This window comes from Callospermophilus lateralis, chromosome 16 (assembly GCF_048772815.1).
Source record: "Callospermophilus lateralis isolate mCalLat2 chromosome 16, mCalLat2.hap1, whole genome shotgun sequence".
Lineage (NCBI taxonomy): Eukaryota > Metazoa > Chordata > Mammalia > Rodentia > Sciuridae > Callospermophilus > Callospermophilus lateralis.
Genome location: NC_135320.1, coordinates 66,341,480 through 66,363,584, shown reverse-complemented (window position 1 = coordinate 66,363,584; position 22,105 = coordinate 66,341,480). Strand labels below are relative to the sequence as shown.

At 31.7% G+C, this 22,105-nt stretch overlaps 1 protein-coding gene across 3 annotated transcripts in view; it reads left to right on the top strand.

Moving 5' to 3' along the window:
* Positions 1-22,105, top strand: part of Csmd3 (CUB and Sushi multiple domains 3) — a 1,108,856-nt gene that overhangs the window by 795,248 nt on the left and 291,503 nt on the right. For all 3 annotated transcript variants that reach the window (XM_076835404.2, XM_076835403.2, XM_076835402.2), the window contains 2 exons: positions 8,814-8,970; positions 21,737-21,928. In XM_076835404.2, coding sequence (XP_076691519.2) covers positions 8,814-8,970; positions 21,737-21,928 — 349 coding nt within the window. The remainder of the gene's footprint in view (positions 1-8,813; positions 8,971-21,736; positions 21,929-22,105) is intronic.

Here is a 22,105-nt window from a genome sequence, read left to right as displayed (position 1 = left end):
TACTAAGGATCAGAACATAAAGTAATCTGTGACAAGCCATGGAAATTTAGAGTTGGGATTTTGACTGGTCATCAAAGCTCCTGAGAAGTTAACCATTTTTTGTGGTTCCAACTCCCTTACTAAAATATGCTATCTCACATAATTGAGGATACATTATCTAACTATTTCAAAAACCTAAATAATTGAATAAGTGCAAAATTTTTTGCTCTTTTTCATATTATCTTTGAAAAGAACAAAATAAGTTTTAAACTTTTATTTGCTTAACCACTACTAATTTTTTCTTCTTTATTTTAATTGAAGCTTTGTCAATTGAACTTATTTGAAACTTTATTTAAATTTCCAAATCAACATAAAACAAATGACCAAAAATGAAAATTCCACGATCCAAGAGGAGGAATAATTTGGAAATTTGAATGATTTTAAACACACACACACACACACACACACACACACACACACACAATTATATGTAATTTATGCATTTTTTCATTTTGATTTTTATTTAGTTTCTGCTCTTAGATTCAAATAACATCTTACCTGCTAAATCATTAAAAAATGAATGAGAATATCTTTTTTAAGCATGTATTTATTAGATCACTCACAACAAGAGTTTTCAGGGTTGATATGCAGTTTGTCATAATAAGTTTTACCTGCAGGATGTAGGAGAGTCTGTACAGCATAACTAATGTTAATCGAAAACTGTTTCAGTCAGAGCCTGACATTAGTTATGCTGTACAGTTTTGTGTACAGTTTTATGCATAGTGAGATATAGGGGTTTAATTTCATTTTGTTGCATATGGATTTCCAGTTTTCCTAGCACCATTGTTAAGAGGCTATCTTTTCTCCAGTGTATGTTTTTGGCACCTTTGTTTAATAAAAGATAATTGTAATTTTGTGGATTAGTCTCTGTGTCCTCTATTCTGAACCATTAGTCTACCAGTCTGCTTTGGTGACAATACCATGCTGTTTTTGTTACTATTGTTCTGTAGTATACTTTAAGATCTGATATAGTGATGTCACCTGCTTTACTCTTCTTGCTAAGGATTACTTTAGCAATTCCGGGTCTCTTATTTTTCCAGATGAATTTAATAACTGTTTTTTCTATTTCTATGAGGAATGTCATTGGGATTTTTATCAGAACTGCACTAGATCTGTATAGTGCTTTTGGCAGTATGATCATTTTTATAATATTCATTTTGCTTATCCAAGAGCAAGGTAGATCTTTCCATCTTCTAAGGTCTTCTTTGATTTCTTCCCTTAGGGTCCTGGAATTTTCATTATATAAATCTTTCACCTCTTTCATTAAGTTGATTCCCAAGGTTTTTTTTTTTTTTTTTTTTTTTTTTTTTTTGAGGTTATTGTAAATGAGATAGTTTTTCTCATTTCCTTTTTTGAGGATTTGTAACTCATGTATATTAATGCATTTAATTTATGGGTGTTGATTTTATATCCTGCTACATTGCTGAATTAATTTACTAGTTCTAAGGTGCTAATTTGAGTTCTTCTTTTCCTATGTGTATTCTTTTAATTTCTTTCATATAATTGCTCTGGCCAGTGTCTCAAGAACCATGATGTTGGCCTGGGGCTTAGCATAGATTGCCTTTTGATGTTGAGATATATTCCTGTTATCCCTAATTTTTCCTAGTGTTTTGAACATGAATTGGTGCTGTATTTTGTCAAATGCTTTTTCTGCATCTATTGAGATGATCTGATCACATGATTCTTTTCTTTAAGTCTATTGATGTGATGAATTACATTTATTGATTTCCATATGTTGAACCAACCTTGTATCCTTGGAATGAATACCACTTGATCATGATGCAGGATCTTTTTGATATGTTTTTGTATTAGATTTGCCAGAATTTTATTGAGAATTTTTGCATCTATGTTCATTAGAGATATTGGTCTGAAGTTTTCTTTTTTTGATGTGTCCTTGCCTGGTTTTGGAATCAGGGTGATATTGGCTTCATAGAATGAGTTTGGAAGTGCTTCCTCTTTTTCTATTTCCTGAAAGAAATTAAAGAGTATTGGTATTAGTCCTTCTTTAAAGGTCTTGTAGAAATCAGTTGTGTATCCATCCGGTCCTGGGCTTTTCTTGATTGATAGACTTCTGATTCTATTTTGTCTCTTGAAATTGATCTGTGTAAATTGTATATATCATCCTGATTCAAATTGGACAATTTATTCAACTCTAGAAAATTGTCGGTGCCTTTGATATTTTCTATTTTATTGGACTACAAGTTTTCAAAATAATTTCTAATTATCTTCTGTATTTCTGTAGTGTTTGCTGTGATATTTCCTTTTTTTATGTATGTTAGTAATTTGAGTTTTCTCTCTCCTTTTCTTTATTAGCATGTCTAAGGGTCTGTCAATTTTATTTATTTTTCAAAAAAAACAACTATTTTTTTGTCAATTCTTTTTGGTCAATTTTTTCAATTGTTTCTTTTATTTCAATTTCATTGATTTCAGCTCTTATTTTAATTATTTCCTGTCTTCTATTACTTTTGGCATAGATTTGTTCTTTTTTCTAGGGCTTTGAGTTGTAATGTTAGGTCATTTATTTGTTGACTTTTTCTTCTTTTAAGGAATGAACTTCATGCAATGAACTTTCCTCTTAGTAATACCTTCATAAGTGTCCCAGAGATTTCGATATGTTGTATCTCTGTTCTCATTCACCTCTGAAAATGTTTTAATCTCCTCCTTGATGTCTTCTACAAACCATTGTTCATTCAGTAGCATATTATTTAGTCTCCAGGTATTGGAGTAGCTTTTATTTCTTATTTTATCATTGATTTATAATTTCATTCCATTATAATCTGATAGAATGCAGGATAGTATCTCTATTTTTTTTATATTTGCTAAGAGTTGCTTTGTGGTATGATATATGGTCTATTTTAGAGAAGGATTCATGTGCTGCTGAGAAGAAAGTGTATTCTCTCATTGAAGGATGAAATATTTCATATATATATAAATATATATATATATATATATATATATATATATATATATATATATATATATATATGTCAGTTAAGTCTAAGTCATTGATTGTATTATTGAGTTCTATACTTTCTTTGTTCAGCTTTTGTTTGGATGATCTATCCAGTGTTGAAAGAGGTGTGTTAAAGTCACCTAAAATTATTGTGTTGTGGTCTGTTTGAGTCTTGAACTTGAGAAGAGTTTGTTTGATGAACATAGACGCTCTATTGTTTGGGGACTATATATTTATAATTGTTAAGTCGTATTGGTGTATGGGTCCCTTGAGCAGTATGTAGTGTCTTTCTTTATCCCTTTTGATTGACTTTAGCTTGAAGTCTACTTTATTTGATATGAGAATGGAAACCCCTGTTTGCTTCCACAGTCCATGTGAGTGGTATGATTTTTCCCAACCCTTCACCTTCAGTCTGTGGATGTTTTTTTCTATAAGATGAGTATCTTGGGAACAGTATATTGTTTGGTCTTTTTTTTTTTTTGATCCAATCTGCTAGCCTATGTCTTTTAATTGGTGAGTTTAAGCCATTAGCATTCAGGGTTATTATGGAGACATGATTTGTATTCCCAGCCATTTTTGTTTACTTTTGGTATTTAACGTGACTTGATTTCTCCTCTGACTAGATTTGCCTTTAGTGTAATGCCTCCCTCTGCTGATTTTCATCATTGTTTTTCATTTCCACTTCTTGGAATATTTTGCTGAGTATGTTCTGTAGTGCAGGCTTACTAGTTGTAAATTCTTTTAACTTTTGTTTGTCATGGAAAGTTTTTATTTCATCATCAACTCTAAAGCTTAGCTGGATATAAGATTCATGGGTGACATCCATTTTCTTTTCTTTCTTTTTTCTTTTTTTTGCATATACTCAATATTTTATTTCTTACCACAGAATATTTTTACAATTTCAGAACAAAGGGTAAATAGTTCCTGTGTGAAGAGACTGTATTTGTCAAGAAGGGAAAAATATACACAAGAATAAATGTTTTGCCTAGAAATAACTTCTAAATCAGACTTTTAATGTCCAAACATCTATTTTAAAATTTAGTTCAAATCTCCCCATGTTATTAATATGCACAATATCTTACAGGAATAATTTCAGTAGTCAAATAACAAAGAATAATGAATAAAATATTTATATAAATCAAGAGCATCTAAAAACAGCTAAAAAGAAATAGTCCTTAAGAGGAAAAAAATAGTGGTCAAATAACATATCTAACTAGCTATATCAGCTAGCCTAGCATTTGGTAAATACTGATAAAATATTTGTAAATGAAAAAAATATAGTCATTTCCCATGCAAAATTAATTTTTCTAATAAATCTAGAATGCTAGAGAAGAGCTGAATCATATTGCAATAACATACTACCTTAATCTTAGTAACAGTTAATCTCCTGAGACGTAAATTATGATTTAGCTTTATGTCACAAGCCAATTTATTCCATTTTCTTTTAGAGCTTGGTATATGTTGTTCCATGATCTCCTGGCTTTGAAGATCTGGGTTGAAAAATCTGCTGAGATACAAATTGGTCTCCCCTATATGTGATCTGATTCCTCTCTCTTGCAACTCTTAAGAATCTGTCCTTATTCTGTATGCTAGGCATATTCATTATAATGTGACTTGGAGTAGATCTGTTGTAATTTTGTACATTTGGTGTCCTGTAAGCAGCTTGTATTTGGTTTTCCAATTCATTCTTCATGCTTGGGAAATTCTCTGATATTATATCATTGAAGAGATTATGCATTCTTTTGGTTTGAAACTCTGTGCCTTTCTCTATCCAAGTAACTCTTAAATTTGGTCTTTTGATGCTGTCCTATAATTCTTGTATGTTCTGTTCATGGTTTCTTACTATCTTCACTGTGTGATCAACTTTATTTTCCAGATTTTATATTTTGTCTTCATTATCTGAGATTCTTTCTTCCAAGTGATCTAGTCTGTTGGTTATGCTTTCTATTGAGATTTTTATTTGATTTATTTTGTATCCTTCATTTCAAGGATTTCTGACTTTTTTTTTTATTAGAGTCTCTATCTCTTTCTTGAAGTAATCTTTTGCTACCTGTATTTGCTCTCTTATCTCCTTGTTGGAGTGATTAATTTTTGCCTGTATTTGAGCATTTAGGTCATTCTTTAACTCACAGATCATTTTAATTATGAACCTTCTGAACTCTTTCTCTGACATTTCATCAACTGTCCATGGGTTCTGTTATAGTATCCTGGTTTGCTATCCATGGGTTCTGTTATAGTATCCTGGTTTGTTTGGGGCATTTTCCTCCCTAGATTTTTTATGTTGTCTATGTGTCTTCCTTTCTTGCAGTGTAGATCTGAGATATTACAATTTATACCCTGTATTCTTATAGTACCTGTGCAGATTGCTGGAACCTCACCTTGATGTTGGGCTTCCAGACCCTGCTGGTGTCCCTCAGTGTATGCTACTGCAACTAAAGGTGGTGACAGCAATTGCCGAGGTAACTCGAGATAATATTTGAGGTGCCCCAAGATGGATGCAATGTTTTACAGAGATGGGGCTGAAGGGGTGGGCCTCACAATCTCTTTGGGATGCCTGATCTGAGAAGCACCTGCTTGTAGGCCCTGTTGTCAAAAAAGTAAGGGTTACTGTGTGTGAAAGGCTATGGCGATGACTGTAGTGTCCTAAAATGGATGTGGGTTAGGCTTAGGCTCCCAGGTGGGGGGTGGGGGGGGCGGCAAACACAGACCTACCCTGTACCTTGGTCCCAGCACAAGTCCATGTGGGTGGATATGGGCTGGGCCTGACCTCCAGTGGTAGTCTGCTGGTCAGAAGGGGCAGTCCTGTGCTGGAGGCTGGGCTCTGATGGGAGTCTGTCAGTGAATGGACCCAGGCCTACTGTGAGCCTGGGTCCCACGCAGGCTGGTGTGGGCAGATCGCTCATATTAATTCTTAATTCAACATAACAACAATAATACTTTTTGTATATTTAAAAAATAAAATTCATTTATTTGGGAGATTAGGCCCAAATAAATGAAAATGTACGTATAGATCTTTATTTTAATTACAATAGAAGTATGAGAACTAACAACCTCAAATAAAACAAAGTTTTAAGTTCTAATCAGACCCAATTAATCACTCTGAACTATGAATTTACTTTTGAAGGAAAGGCACATTTTGTTTGTTTTTTTATTCATATGTTTTCATTCATGACTAGGTTAAAAGCAATTTGTGCTTTGTCTTTCTCTGTTTTTTTTAATGTCTTCATATAATATATCTGAATATGTTTGAAGCATTTTATTTACAAATTAAACAACATCGACCTGATCATTATTCTGAAGCTCTTTTTAAAAATTCTTTCTAATGATGCTTGCTTTTCATTTTGATTTAGTAATTTTTTGCATGTTTCCAAAATTTTACACTTGAGTAACCAAGCTTCATTTTATAGTAGAGCTTCTATGTTATATGTTTTCTATCTTTTGACTCTGTGTTGTTAAATAAAATATGGTTAGTAGAATTTGGTGTTGAATTAGATTCTCCCAGCTGAACTTTAGATAATTATTTTTTAATACTAGCTCTTTTATCATACCTTTTCATACAATGATTATCTTTTAAAATATGTGTTAAAATTTCTTTTCAAAGAAAGAAAGATCGATCCATCCATCCATCAATAGATAGATAAATGTTTGAAGTATTTCAGCTAGTTTCTGGATTAAAAACTAGAAAAATTCAATAAATACATGTCTCTGTTGTGCCAGACAGTATTGGGTTAATTTTTTAAAAAATCTCCTTCAGGTTAAAAATGATGTCTTATTATGTTTTTAAAATCTATCCATAGAACCTAACAAAAGTGTAGAACTAAATATGGATTGAATTAATTTGTTGCTCTTTTAAGTTGTTACATATAAAAATGATTTCAACATATAAAGTAACTGTTTCTGCCATGTGTTATTAAGGTTTTGTTCTTCTTCACCACTGAAAATTTGAGAAAGCCTAAAGTCTTCAGTAGCTAGTGAGACATAAGCACATACTTAGGTGAATTCAGTAACCAGGGGGAGAAAGACCAAGCTAAATACCAAATACAAGTGATTTGCCTCAAATTCAAACTATGGAAGTGTTAAAACAGAAGTTTTTAATTTGCAAATAATTTTTAAAGCAGTGAAACAATCTTAAGATAATATAACTAGACTAACTCCTCTCCTTGAAAAACATTCCCTAAAACTTGATTCATGAATTTAAAATTTAAGATTTTAACAGATCTAAAAGAACCATGGTCACTGCAGAAAACTTGTTACTATGGAAAATTCACTGGAAGGTTGTTTACAACACAGAAGAAAAAATGTAAAAAGTTTTATCAATTATATAAAATTATTAATATAATTATATAAAATCTATTCTAAGTAGATTATTAATTTTTTCCACAGCAATTTAATACAAGAAAAATATATCATGTAATAATACTACTAATAAAGCAATACCTAAAAAAATTATCTGTTAGTTGACATCAATGTAATAGTACTAGTTTTGAGGGAGCAGTATGCCAAAGCAGGATCACTGGAGTAGAAATTCAATTACTTACTTTTTACTCTAATGACAGGTCACAGGTAACTTAAGATAACTTGTGGCAAAAGAAGTAGCTTTTGAGCAGTATTTGTCAACTTTTTCTTTTCATGATCATTCACATAAACTTACCCAATACTCCATGAAACTAAATATTATGGAAAATGATTTGTTGGTTATGGGTGATGGTGTAGTTCAGTGTTTGAGAGTCTGCCTAACATGAGTGAGGACCTAGGTTTAATTGTCAATAACATGGAGAAAAAAATTAAAGATTTCTTGTTACATATGATCTGTGGGAGACCACAAATCATTGCAATATCTAAAGTGTAATTGCTCCCAAGAAAAAATTTTTATCCACTTTTGGGTAATATTGACTGTATTGAAAATGCATGCCATAAAAGAAAAATAATGGTGATATACACAGTTGGTAAACTATATACTTTTTGGGAAAAAATCTAGGAATACATGAACATGTTATCTTAGAAATCTCATATTTTGAAAATATTCTTATTAAAACACAAGTACCAAAATTCCATGGGATTGTGTGTAAAAAGATGTTTATTTCAGCATTACTAGTTGTAGATAAAAATTGAATTCATTAATATGGACATGGTAGAGCAAGTAATGATAGTTTCACTACATAGCTCTAGGTAGGAAGTATCTGTATTTACTTACCTGAAAAGATGTCTATTATGCAATGATAAAGGAAAAACAAATTAGAGTGCAATGAGAAGTTATAATTTCAAAAGAAGACTAGTGATAGAAGCCTAAGGAGGAGCTCATCAATTTTGCCTTGTATAGTTTTGCCCTGTTAATTTAGATTCTAAAAGCATTTAGTAGTCTTTTAAAATATCAAAATTAATCAACTTAACGATCACAAGTAAAATTTAAAAACATCTTTTATATTAATTACATATAGGAAAAGCAAGTGTTTGGTCCCCTTAAGAAAGTTAAAGAAAAACAATCAACTGACTGACCTTGGAAAACAATCTTAATGTAGATATTCTCAATTTTAAGTTTTCTCCCATGAAAACATATTATTCCTACAAGAACAATGTTATATAACATAATCAAATATTTCTGAGAGTCTACTAAGTTTAGAATTTTAAAATTATATATGTATTCTAACTTTTCTAATGTGATATTTGTAGTGCTAGTATATTTGATTGTTCTTGAGTAATATGTACTGACCTGATGTAGGAACAGTATAATAATTTCCTCTTCCTTATAGGATATAAATACATTGTTCTGAACTGGATCTTTATTTACATTTTACATTTTAATTATAAATACATTTTGCAGATTTATGATGGAAAAGATAAAACAACACATCTACTGGGTGCATTCACTGGTGCATCTATGCGAGGACTGACACTTAGTAGTACTTCAAATCAGCTCTGGTTAGAATTTAATTCTGATTCTGAAGGAACAGATGAAGGTTTTCAACTTGTCTATACCAGTAAGTATCTTAGAAGCATAAAATCATCAAATCCTATTGTTTAATATTTATTAAATAATTTCAGTGTATTAGTGAAATAATATCTAATATTTGGTTATCAATTCGCAGTTTACAATTCTCTTCTACATATGTAATTTTATTTAACCCTAACAACACTTCCATATGTTACAGATATTGTACTTTTTGTCATTTTAACCATTGAAATGAACAAGGTTTCAAAGAATTAATAATTTGTAGAATTTGGGTTTATTTATTATGTATGTTTTAAATACCAGGATTCCCCTCTCCAATATTTAAGAAATGTAGGTAAATTTTTTAACTGGTAGAAATCCATTGTCTGAGCTCTCATCCCCTTGCAAAATGAACACAATGCCTGTGTAGTGCAATTATTAATGATAACTGGTTGGTTTTAGGATACTTAAAAATAAAAATTAGCTGAAGTGTTTGGTTGTTGTTCTTTTATTGAACTGCCTTATTTAAAATAAATTTATGCATAATTACTTTATTATAGCATATAGCATCACATATTCTCATGAACAAAAGAAGTTTACAGGATGAGAATTATATTAGGTTTGTTACATCAATTGTTGTATGAGTTAATGAATGTATTTTACTAGTGTCCTAATATAAGAAATGAGCTAATTATACCAACAAATATAAATGTCTCTTTAAATTATATATCATATATTATAACATAATATAAAATTATGTAATTTATATATATAGCTACTTTATGTAAAACACTAAACTAAGAAAGTAAAATGCATTAAGAAGAAGTGGTTATGTATTTGTTTAATTAATTTACAATCTATCAGATCAAATTGGTTCTTGGAAGTTCAGAATACTCATTTAATATAACAAAATAAGTCTAATAGCAATATTCAGAAATCTTTACTTTTAGAGTATTTGAGAAAATATGCCTTCTTTAAGTTTTCTCAAGAAGTCAGATTAACGGAAATTATTTTAGAAACAAGGTAATTAAAAAATGTTAGAGCATCAAAGATTATCACATGGGTCCTCAAGCAAATTTGAATTAAATTATCATTAGTGAAAATATTGCCTCTTATTGATATGATAAATAGGAGCCAGAACAATATGACACATTATATTTAAAAATCCTGTCCATAATACCTTTGCTACCTGTTTATTTCAATTATTTTTTCAATCTGTATTAGAATTCTTACGCCATTAATATTACATGTAAATGAACAAAACGAATGGTAAATACACATTTTGAAGTTTTCAGAACTGTGTATACAATGTGATTTCTAATGAGGTCCTCCCAAAGACAATGAGTATTCAAGGGAATTGTGTTTATAGGTATTAATGTGTGATGAACTAAGAGTAATGGTATTAAAGTATTATTGCTCAAATATAATTGCTATTATCTACTCCCAAAAGCAAACTTTTAAAAAAATCTGCTATCCTATTCCTCTTTTTTTGTTTTCTACAGGACTGCTGACAATTTTAAAGTCATATTGCCATGAGTGGCACAATGTTTCCATAACGGTTTTTCTTTGTTCTGCATAATTTTGCACTTCTTCTTATGAGAAACTGTTTATGGGGTTAGGAACAGTGGCATGCACCTATAATCCTAGCAACTTAGGAGGCTGAGGCAGGAGGATCACAAATTCAAAAAAGCCTCAGCATCTTAGCAAGACCCTGTCTCAAATAAAATAAATAAAGGACTGAGGATGTGGCTCAGTGATTAAGTGCCCTTGGATTCAATCCTTGAAACAACAACAGCAACAAAAAGAAAAACTTTATGGGTTTCATAGAGGAATCCTAGATTTCCTTCTCTGATAACATAAAAATCTATGTAATTGAGATTACTGATACAAAGATACTAGGCAGTGTAGGATGTATCTAGATTTAAAATTGTATAGGGTATTCAGGTTTCTGCTTTTCTGTCTGTAGTGTGGGTTATAGGGTGTTAAAAAAAAAAGACAGAAAACTTTAAAAAGTAAGTATTTGAAGTTACCCTTCCTTTCTTACCATAATTGTTCATTATAGTTTTTTTTTCTTTCTTAAGATTTTAAACTCTAAAATTTGGGATAGAGTATAAAAACAATTATTTTATAATTGCATTTGATTAGGAAAACATGCCTATAAATATTTTTCAGTCTCAGAACTGAAATTAAAGTGTTTCAGTCTTGGATTTGTAACTAAGAGGTTTATAGTCTACTTCCAAGGTATCTTAGATATCACAAGTTCTGTAAATTGTTTTACAATTTTGTAAACCAAGTACTGTATTATGAACACTTCTATGGAGGGGACCCATAGAAGTAGTAAGCCTTGATATTGTCTGATTTGTGGATTTACATAATGACACATTTGTTATTAATTGTATTTATCCCTAAGTATTACTTGTGGTGTTTACAATGATAACTCGAAAACTCGTCTAGAAATCTGCAATTATATAAGTTGTTAAGCACTGATTTCTTAGCTTTGAGAGGAGTTTGTTCTCATCCTCCAAATATCTATTCTCTATTTTCAGCGATAGCAACTGTGCTCAGCCTGTAGCTGAGTTTTAGGTCGTGTCCTATACACCTTGGGCATCAACTTCGAATTTTAAAATGGATCTCTTAATATTTCTCCTATGATGCTGACCCTGATTTCCTCAGCCAGAGTTAGCCAACATTGCAACTTTTCTTTTATGCTGTTTACATATGCAACTAATATAATAGATGTCACATTGCTTTGTTGTTTATATTTCTTTGCATACATATCATGTCATGTATGTTTCTTTAGACCAATTATCTTCATGATATCTTCAGCTGGTTTTAGTTCAAGGACATCTTTTTCTTTTATATATTCCTAGTATATTCAAATGTAAGTCTGAATACTGACTTCACAAAGTGCTTTTATGATAACAGAAGTTGTTTCCACTAGGTCACATTTTAAATATGAAAAACATTTTAGAAGTAGTACATAGCCAATATCTGAATATATGTAAATGTGCTTAAGGGGTTCAAATACCATGTTTTTGTGTTTGAAAAAATGACTCACATCGAGTCATTTTTAAAGCAAACTCCACCCCAATCCATTTGGTGATATGTTCCCTTTACAATTATAACAAAGTTGCTTATATATATATTTAGTTTCCAGTGGACACCACATCTTTTTTTTTTTTTTAAATTTGTATGTGGTGCTGAGGATCGAACCCAGCGCCCCGGGCATGCCAGGTGAGCCACATCCCCAGCCCCAACAAAGTTGCTTCTTATAACATCTGAAAGAACCCTGACTAATGCAGTGTAGGGGTGTCCCAGTATTTGCTTTGAGAGAATCAGAACAGGATTTGGCTAGAGAGAATGAGGTAAGTATTCATAAAGACGGTAGTATTGAAGGTAGTTTGTGTTTCACAGAAAGAAATAGTGGGAAGCATTTCAGGCAGAATAGGATGAGAAATCATGATAAGGAAGAACATACCAAGTGTATCCAAGGCAAATAATCCAATTTGGATTATTCTCATATGCCTAGATTCTTCTTACAGTTCTAGTTTTAGCACAGAGGCCTATTTGAACACTCCATTAGTGACAGTCAGTCTTTATCCAATTACCATTTTGTTGAGTATTAACCTTGCTATTGTCTGATTATTTGTGATTTTAGGTAGAAAGAATTGCATTTGACTGAGATAAAAATGAAGAAATATGTTAGCACAGGTGCATTTAAGGTGCATTTTATTTCAGCTGTGTTATTTGTCAATTTATTATATACTTGCTAAATCTTGCAAATGGACTAGTGAAAGTAGTGGTGGAGATACTATTTTGGGCTTCAAGTAATAGCAATCCTAACCATGGATTTAATTGTGAGAGTTTATTTTGTTCACTTAAGAAATGGAGAAGAAAGAAGATGTGTAGGTCTTGATTCAGTTGCTCAACAAAATCAACAAGGAATCCTCCTCCTTCTGCTGTGGCATCCCTAGAGGATTTATTTTTTGTCCTCATGATTGTTATGACATGATCACAAGAGAGCTGCTATGACTCTGGATATGTTTAAGACAAGAAGAAAAGAGGAACAGGTTGTACCAACCACATATGCCCTTCTTTTAAGGAATGTGAAATCTTTTCCAGGAGCCATTTCAGACAACCTGAATCTTTTTTGTTCAAAATGGGACCATGTCATTAAACCTTCATTTACCATCTTACTTTGCTAGACTAGACAATATAGAAGACTGAATAGTTGTATTAGTCTTAGACCCTCATGATATATTGTTTAATCTTAGATTATATCTGGGAATACAATCAAGGTTCTATTATTGAGGAAGAAAAGAAGAAGAGACATAGAGGAAATAACTGAAAATATTTACTACAACTGTACACCTGTCACAGACATTCCAAAAAATATAAAATTAAAATATATATGTTGAATTAATGGCTCCATCATTAAGGGTATCATGGAAGCCAAGACACTCTACAGTGTTTAGAAAATAAAGCTATAGATCACCCATTATTAATAGTTTCAGCTCTACTATGCTAGGAAGAGAATGGGTTTCTCTAACCTGCTTCAGTAAATAAATTATATACATATGTGGCATGAAAATCCTTCACTACTACATTTCATAGAAGAAAATGCCCCATTTCTTTATGTTTTCTAAAGCAAACTGAATCTGTTTAGTCTTCATCAGAGCTCTCAAGAAAAAATCTTATTCTATCCTTTGATGTTACATCCCTCTTTTCCCAAATAACTTTCTCAAGTCAACTGAACTTTGATTAGATAATTAAAAGTGTGGAGAGCTACGCCACTTAAGTGAAAATGTCTGTGGGTAAGAATTGGTCATCCCATGATCACCCTTAGGCAACTCACTGCTCTTCGATTCCTTCAACCTCCCCAAATCCAATTTCCTCAGTGAGTCTGGCCAATCTTCTCATTCTTCTTAAAACAATGGCTGTCAATTTCAGAAATCTAAAACTCCCTTCAAGTACAGATTGAGAAGAGACATATTTTCAGGTTCTTTACGCAATACAATTTAGTTTTGATGGGGAGCCCATAAAGGGGTAGCTGAATTTCCTGAAGGGCACACGGAGGCAATATGAGAGAAACTTAGTATTTTCTTCCAAATTTGGAAGAAGAAATCAGAAATTAAGATAATAATACAATATCCTCCCCAAGACATCACTCCTCTCTGGATAATCCTATAATAGCAACCATGAAAACCTAGTAGGACACTGACCAGACTCTCAATGCACATTTGAATAATGCCTTCCTAAAATTCAGAAGGCAAATTTGTAGAAACATTTCTATTTCTATCTCATCCTTTCTATTATTACTGTACTGGAACTTATTATTAATTTATATACTATTGACATTATATATATGGACATAGCTTTAAATTGTTCTTTTCCCAGTGGAAAGTTATATGTGCTGATAATAAGGATAAAATTAATAGACAAAGTTCCTGCCTATAAAGAACTAATTTGGGTTCTCGGGTTGTAGCTCAGTGGTAGTATGCTTAACTATCATGGTTTCAAGCTCCAGAACTGGAAAAAAAAAAAAAAAAGAATAAAACTAACATTATAGTGGTACAGGACAAAAAAAGAAACATATGAACAAAAGATAATACTTTTAGAAATAATTTATGGAAACTATGGTACAGAAGATGGGACTACTATAGCCAATTTGTTTAGAGACTCCATATCAGAGATGGCACCTAATCTGATGCCTGGCTGATAAGAAAGAAAGATAACATATAGATAGATCTAGGGGCAAAGGGTTCTAGGCAGATTCTGCAATCTGTATTTGGGGTAAAAATGGGAGTTCATAACCCACTTGAATCTAATGTATGAAATATGATATATCAAGAGCTTTTTAATGTTTTGAACAACCAATAATAATAATTTTTAAAAAAGGCCTAAAAGCAGCAGGAGTTTGAACTCCAGTTTGTTGAACTGGAGCTGACTGAGCAAATAGAAGGGGACAAAATGAGAGATAAAAATTATAAACCAGGAAAGTATGAGTAGACTATAGGAAGGGCCTGGATTTTATTTAAGGGGCACACAGAGAACTTCAACATTATTGTAAGATTAAATATAAGAGTTAAAAATCATAATAGCTAACATTTATCTTCCAACTACTAGGTACAAGACATGAGAGGTATTATTACTGTTCCCAACGAGAAGAGAAGGAATATAAAGCTTGGAAATTTTTCTTTATTTGTGTAACATCACAAAGCTAATAGGTGCAAAAAGGGAATCAGTTTCTCTACCTCCAGAATTCATGCTTTTAACCACCATGCTATACTATCTTCCAACCCAAGTTTTCAATATTTATATTTTACAATTCAATGGATTTAATATCTTTCAAAAATGTATATGTACTGTTAAAAGAAATGTTTTTAAAATGTTAATGTAATTATTCCCCAAAGAAAATTTTGTCATTTTATGCTTAAGAATATAAATGCTTTCTTATTGGCCAAATATACTTTCAGAGGAATGACTTAGTCTTACTATTTTTCATGTTAATTATTTTAGTTATATTCATTTGAAATAATCCCACTTTCCACTGAGAAGAAAGGAATTGGGTATTTCTGACAACCATCCATTACAAAGTTAAACCATATCATTTTGATGGCTTATAGTATTCTCTTCTGGAAGGCTGACCTGGTAAATATTATGATGCCAAACCATTAGGCAGTAAATCTAGGCCCAGGTGTTTTTTTGTAATTTTCTCTTTTTATTTAACTTGCTAAAAATTACCCAGTGAAAACAACAAAAACACAAACAAGCAAAAAGAAAATCTCTGGAGAAATGTTTATTTATTCCACTGGAAAACTTCATATATTTTTGAACTCTTTTAGCCTCTTAGATCTGTTGCTTGAATTAATTCAACAATCTATAGAGACCATTTCCATTCATTTTTTTTTTTAAAGAGAGTGAGAGAGAGAGGGGGAGAGAGAGAGAGAATTTTTTTTTAATATTTATTTTTTAGTTTTTTCGGCGGACACAACATCTTTGTTTGTATGTGGTGCTGAGGATCGAACCTGGGCCACACGCGTGCCAGGCGAGCGCACTACGGCTTGAGCCACATCCCCAGCCCCCTCCATTCAAATTTTATATTCACATTAAGGCTGAACATTAGTTAATTTGTGGTGCATTTTTTTTTTCAGTATTAGCCTTGTAAATATAAAATAAATTATCCAATTTAATCTCTTTAATTTAGTTACCAGCATGTTGTTGGCATGTTTAATGTGAAAAATAATCAGATAACCTACTAACTTTAACTTTATACTCAATATATAATTAATTTAATATAAATGCAAGCAGAAAATAAGTAAATTACAAGGGAACACAAAGTTAATTCATTGAATCCATGTTCTATAAACCACATACCACATATATTTGCCATTGCCTTTATTTTTAAAATCTTAAAATTAAACAGACAATAAAGGATGTATAAACTAATGGAACATTACCAAGTACAGATATTCTAAGAAAAATACTAAAGAAATATCTCTTAATTATCTTTCATTTACATGGACAACTTTTATTATAATTTCTTCAAACTGTTATAACAGAATTATCATTAAAATTTCCATAACCTCACATTGCAAAATCTCTAAAAATTTTAACTAATAATTTACCCACTGCATGTTATTAATTTCTGGCAGGTTGAAGACCTACCTGGGATAACAAAACTTTAATATGTTTAGGAAAAAACAAAACAAAACAAAACAATGGTCTAGAATAGCTATGTCTTTTAGGTAGAGAAAATATTAGAATAAGATACACAAGTAAAAATCTGTGAATAATCAGCATTTCTGCCCTTCTAAGCACATCCTTTGAATTCCTGAATTTTTTGAAAGCCAGCAGTGGCTTTCCACCTCATATTCCATTTGCATTTCCAAAACCATCAAAGTCTCCAATTTCTTATATTTGATCAGTTTTCTCAACCATGTCTTTATTATTAATCATCAAACAACAAGAAAACTATAGCAAAGCACACTATAAATAAATATGAGAGAATTTAGAAGAAGATATTTTTATACAGCAGAAAATATACACTTGAACAAGTCAATAAGAAAATAATAGCATAACTGAAAAATGTAGGAAAAAGAAAATTTCACAGTGTAAGAAACCTCAGTGGCCTTAGTATAAGAAAAAAAATGCTTAATTTAATAAAAGTTTAAAAAATTAAGATGAAGAGAAAAATAATATGCTGCTTCACATTCATAAAGTAGATAAGATTTTAAAAGCTGCCTACCACCATGTGGTGATAACAAATTTCAGATATCAAGATTCATAAGAGTTGGGGAACATAAATTGGAAAAGTCATATAGAATAATTTGTAAAAATCTAATAAAATTTATAAATCTATTCATCAATCAATCAATTCTTAGATATATCTAGAATTCACCAACTTTATGTTTTAGCCTAATACCAAGGGGCTGGTGGTTTCAACAAATTATAATTCAGTCAAAGCTGAATGACACTATCCCAGAATGAGGGACAAATTTAAGCTATGCAAGACATAAATAGCACATTTAATAGCATTTTTTTCATATTTGTCAGGTTAATATTTAGAAAGTCTTTCAGTAAAAAGTTTGTACTCAAAACTTTCTACATAGAACTCAGAGCATCAGCAATTTTAACAGGGGGGTGCTATTTTATCCTGTCTTCTGAAAACAATGGGAAATTAATAACAATAACTTCTATAATCTTTTTGTTAATTCTTAATTTCAAACTGGGATTGCCCTCTTGTAGCATTCTTCTAAAGTTGTAACTTCATAGTTTGATGTTGAAATTAGTAAGAATAGGTATATATCATTTTTTACTAATTTGTAAAGAAAAAGAGAATGCATAATTGTTCTTTAACACATTCTTCTTTTTTATATTCCCTTTATTTTTTTATTATGTCTGGAAATAAAGAGAAATATTATAGCTGTTATATATGTTCTCAGAGTATTTCCTGTTTATGAATATGGAGTTGACATTTGACAATATGCTCTACATACCTTCTCATTTAAAAAAGAGAATTCCTAGATTGTGAGTGTAGATGAGTTATAAAACACTTGTATAGCATGCGTGAGGCCCTGAGTTCCATCCCAAGCACCAGGGGATCAATAAAAAAGAAAAGAAATTTAAAAATAAGACTTTTTCTTACAAGACTAATTGCCTAAATGAAATTTAATAACAAAATATTAAATATAGTTCATAAATGTTATTATGCTTAATACTTTGGAGATTAAAATTTTGTAGAATAATCTAATTTTAATTTTTCTCCTTGTGCTATTGTTAACTTTTATTAACAATAAGATTTCAAAAAAACATATCTCAAATATATTTACTTTGCATACTTTCTTGATTTTTTTTTAATAATCATTCCCTTTTTATTTTGTAATTTGAAAGTCCTTCCTTTTGGTACATAAAAGTAACAGATCTTCATGACCATTAGATACTCTAGAACTTGCCTTAGGAGAGAGTGAGTAAAATCCCCTTAAAAAGACTAGGAAGGGCTCCTTATGTTCTCCAAAAGCCAATGTATCTCTCCACACATAGGACTACCTCATTACTTAGTGCTATACACCTTCTGGTGACTTTACGTATGTTATAACACAGGAAGTAAACAATGTGACTTAGTTATTTGATACCAGTGAGCTACTATATGCTTTTTTTTTTCTTTCTAGTTTACATCCAGATTAATTTGGTCATGGCTCTATGCCAATAGAAGAGATGCAGAATTTTCTTCAGTCACCACATAAGACACAAATAAAATTTTTTTCTCAAACATTTTTGTCTTAAAATAACTTATTTCCCTTATTCATGAGACTGTTCAGAATATTTTTTTAGTCTTCTATTCTTGGAAGCTGATATAATTTTGCACCTAATTATCATTTCTGCATTTATTATAGATTTTTTTCTTACACACAAATATATATGTATATACATATATATTTGTGGAATAATATAGATATTTATTGGATTTAATGTCTTTAAATTATATATATATATATATATATATATATATATATATATATATATGTATTTTTTTTTCTGTAGTGGTTATTATAAACAAGAACACTTTACCACTGAGCTACATCCCCAGACCTTTTTATTTTATTTTTTTTTTTTATTTTGAGACAGGATCTTGCTAAATTACTCAGGCTGGACTCCAAATTGCGATCCTATTGCTTTAGCCCGAGTAGCTAGAAATACAGATGTGTGCCACCATGCTCAGCCACTTATAAATTTTTGTAAAATATCAAAGAGAGGAAAACTACATAGCTAGAAAACTTACATTTTGACCATTGGTTTAAGTTGTGAAGCATCCTTTTTTAGTTCCTTTAGGATCTTAGTGCATTGTGCTATGACTATTGGGTTTTTAATATTTACCTTTATTAATTTTACAATGAATATGCACATGAGGTATTCTGAGTCTAAACAAATGAATTATTATTTAAAATGATGATGATGATGATATCTGTTCCAGCCCTCCTTTGACCTGGTTTTAACCCTAAATAGCAACATAATGAAATCCTAGTGAAATAAAATCTACACAAGTAGTCAGGGACTCTGGAGGCAAGGGATAGCAAAATGAAAAAGGCTTGCTTCAGGAATCTTTTTCATCACTTTTGAAAGGAAGTGATAATGGTGATGAGAATCAGAGTCAAGTCCTATTTTCTTGATGTGAAAATTGAACACTAGAGAAACACTGAGGCAAGCATAAAAAACAAGTTTTATTTAAAGGCTAGTACAGAGATAGACTTCTCCGAAGAGAAGGGGCCCCAGAAGAGGCTTTCTGTCTGAGGAAGTGGGGATCCTGCCCCTATTTTACATTTCAGATTTCCTTTGTTCACATGCTTTCTCCTTCCCATATCCTGCCTAGTGACCCAAAAGGTATAGTGATCCAAGAGTGGGAATGAAGCCACCCAGGGGTAAAGGAAGGAAGGAAGTGTCCAAGGGACATATATTAAAAACTCCTACAATGACTATCCTGCAAGAAGGAACAATTCTCTGTAGGCAGTTTACCTTGGCAACAGGTTGGGGAGAAGGGGGAATTGCTCTGTAGGTATCAGCATTTCATTTTCTCTTGAATCAGCCCTCATCTTTCTGACCTAATCATTCATTATCTACACTGTCCTTTTGCCTGGGCTTCAGAAGGACAAAACCTTTGCTTCTAGGAGATGGAATGGAGAAGATCAGGGGTTCTAACTCTAACCTTTAGAAATGTAAATCTGTCTCTCCAAGGGCCCCATTAGCCTCTGGTGTCTCCTGCTTTGATAACCTAGAGATGTCTGTAAGTTATGGACTTCATCCTCCATTAAAATATAATCACAAATTTCCTCCACACTCTGGAATTCTCTGGAGTTCCCTCATTGCTCATGTAGTTGTAAATCAACTTCTTAAAGGTTGCACTTGCCTCAGATTTCAGTAAATTCATGCAGACTGTCCTAACTTTGCAGAAAAACAAATGTTTCCTCTCTATTTCAGATTGACAACAGGTAGAAACCTTCTATAACCCCCCCCATTAGAATTTTTGAAATATCTACTTTTTCTGGCTCAAGTACAATATAAAAATTGAGTTAATCAAACTTATTATAGTTTATATTACCTCTTGATAGGTAAAATACACTTTAAATACAGGATTCACTTTCTTCCAAGTTTATAAAAGTAAGGGAGTCAAAAATTATATTTTCATTTGACATGTTTGTTACTTGGATAGTTATATTTTCACATTTTTGTCTGGATTTAAAATTTTTAGGATATAGTTCTAGTAGCTTAGTTTATCAGCTTTTAAAAAATGTATTTGTTTTTCTATTCATTTTTGACATTAAATATGTTTCTTCTTCACTTCAATCAATTCTCCAAGCATCTGAAAAACATTTGATATCTAACAATTCATTTTAATTTTAATACTTGCTAGAGTTGATATAGCCCCTTCTAAAGTTCTTACTGACAAGCTATAAATTGAGGACTCCCTTAATCCCTTTGTATTCAGTAATTTTGAATGCTCACATAATACAAATGAAAGGCCAGATAAAGATGTACATAGGCTTGGGCCAGAAGGGGCCCAAGTGCAAGAGCTTCTGTCCCCATGGAGTTTCGACAGGATACCTTTCTAGCATATGGGTATGTTCACAAGCCAGGAAGCTCTCAAAACCGTCTCTGTAGGTTGTTTAGGAAAATCCATTTAGTTCACACAGTGAACTAAATCATTGGCTTGGTAATTAATCTTCAGCCCCTCTCCTCTTCATGAAAGTAAGTGTGTCTTGGAGGTAGGGTGGTAAGGGCTGAAAGTTCCAACCTTCTAGTCAAATGGTTAGTTCCTTTTGCAACATATCACTATTCTTCAAAAGACAGGCAATCCTTTTGATCATATACTCAGGTATGATTGAAAGCAGCTTATTATATGTAACAAAAGATGTTCCACTCCTATCACTCAGGAAATTCCAAGGGTGTTAGGAACTATATGCCAAGAACCGAGGACAAAAACTAAATATGCATTTCTTCTTATAGTAGAGTAGACCTGTCAGAATCTAATATGAACTATAAAATCATGTGGAGTAGGCAGGAAGCTTATTTCTACAAACCCTTACGTAGTCATAGAGACCATATCACTGATGAATTTGAAAAAATTGAAAAGTATAACAATTTCTAGTTTTTAAGAAAAAAGAGCTCTATTTTGTGTACTGTCAGTTAAATATATAAGAGCAATAAAACTAGGAAAAAGTATACAATCATTTGAAATAGTGAAGTAAAGGAATAATTTGTGTAGTTTTAAATTATCTTACTAATTTTTTTCCTTTAATCAATTTATGTATTTCTCTCAGGTTTTGAACTGTCACATTGTGAAGATCCTGGCATTCCACAATTTGGATACAAGATCAGTGACCAAGGCCACTTTGCTGGTAGCACTATTATTTATGGATGCAATCCAGGCTACACTCTGCATGGAAGCAGCCTTCTGAAGTGCATGACAGGGGAGAGAAGGGCATGGGACTATCCTCTGCCTTCCTGTATTGGTAGGATACTTTTTTAGACTTCCCTTAAATATGTTTATAGAAAGGTTACCAAAACATACTCTATATATTCAAATTATTCTCTCTGTCCACACACAACTCATACCTTAAATCAGGAAGTTAATGAACTAATAGCTTAAAATTTCAAAGAAAATTCATGGGAAGTGTAAGGGTCCTTGA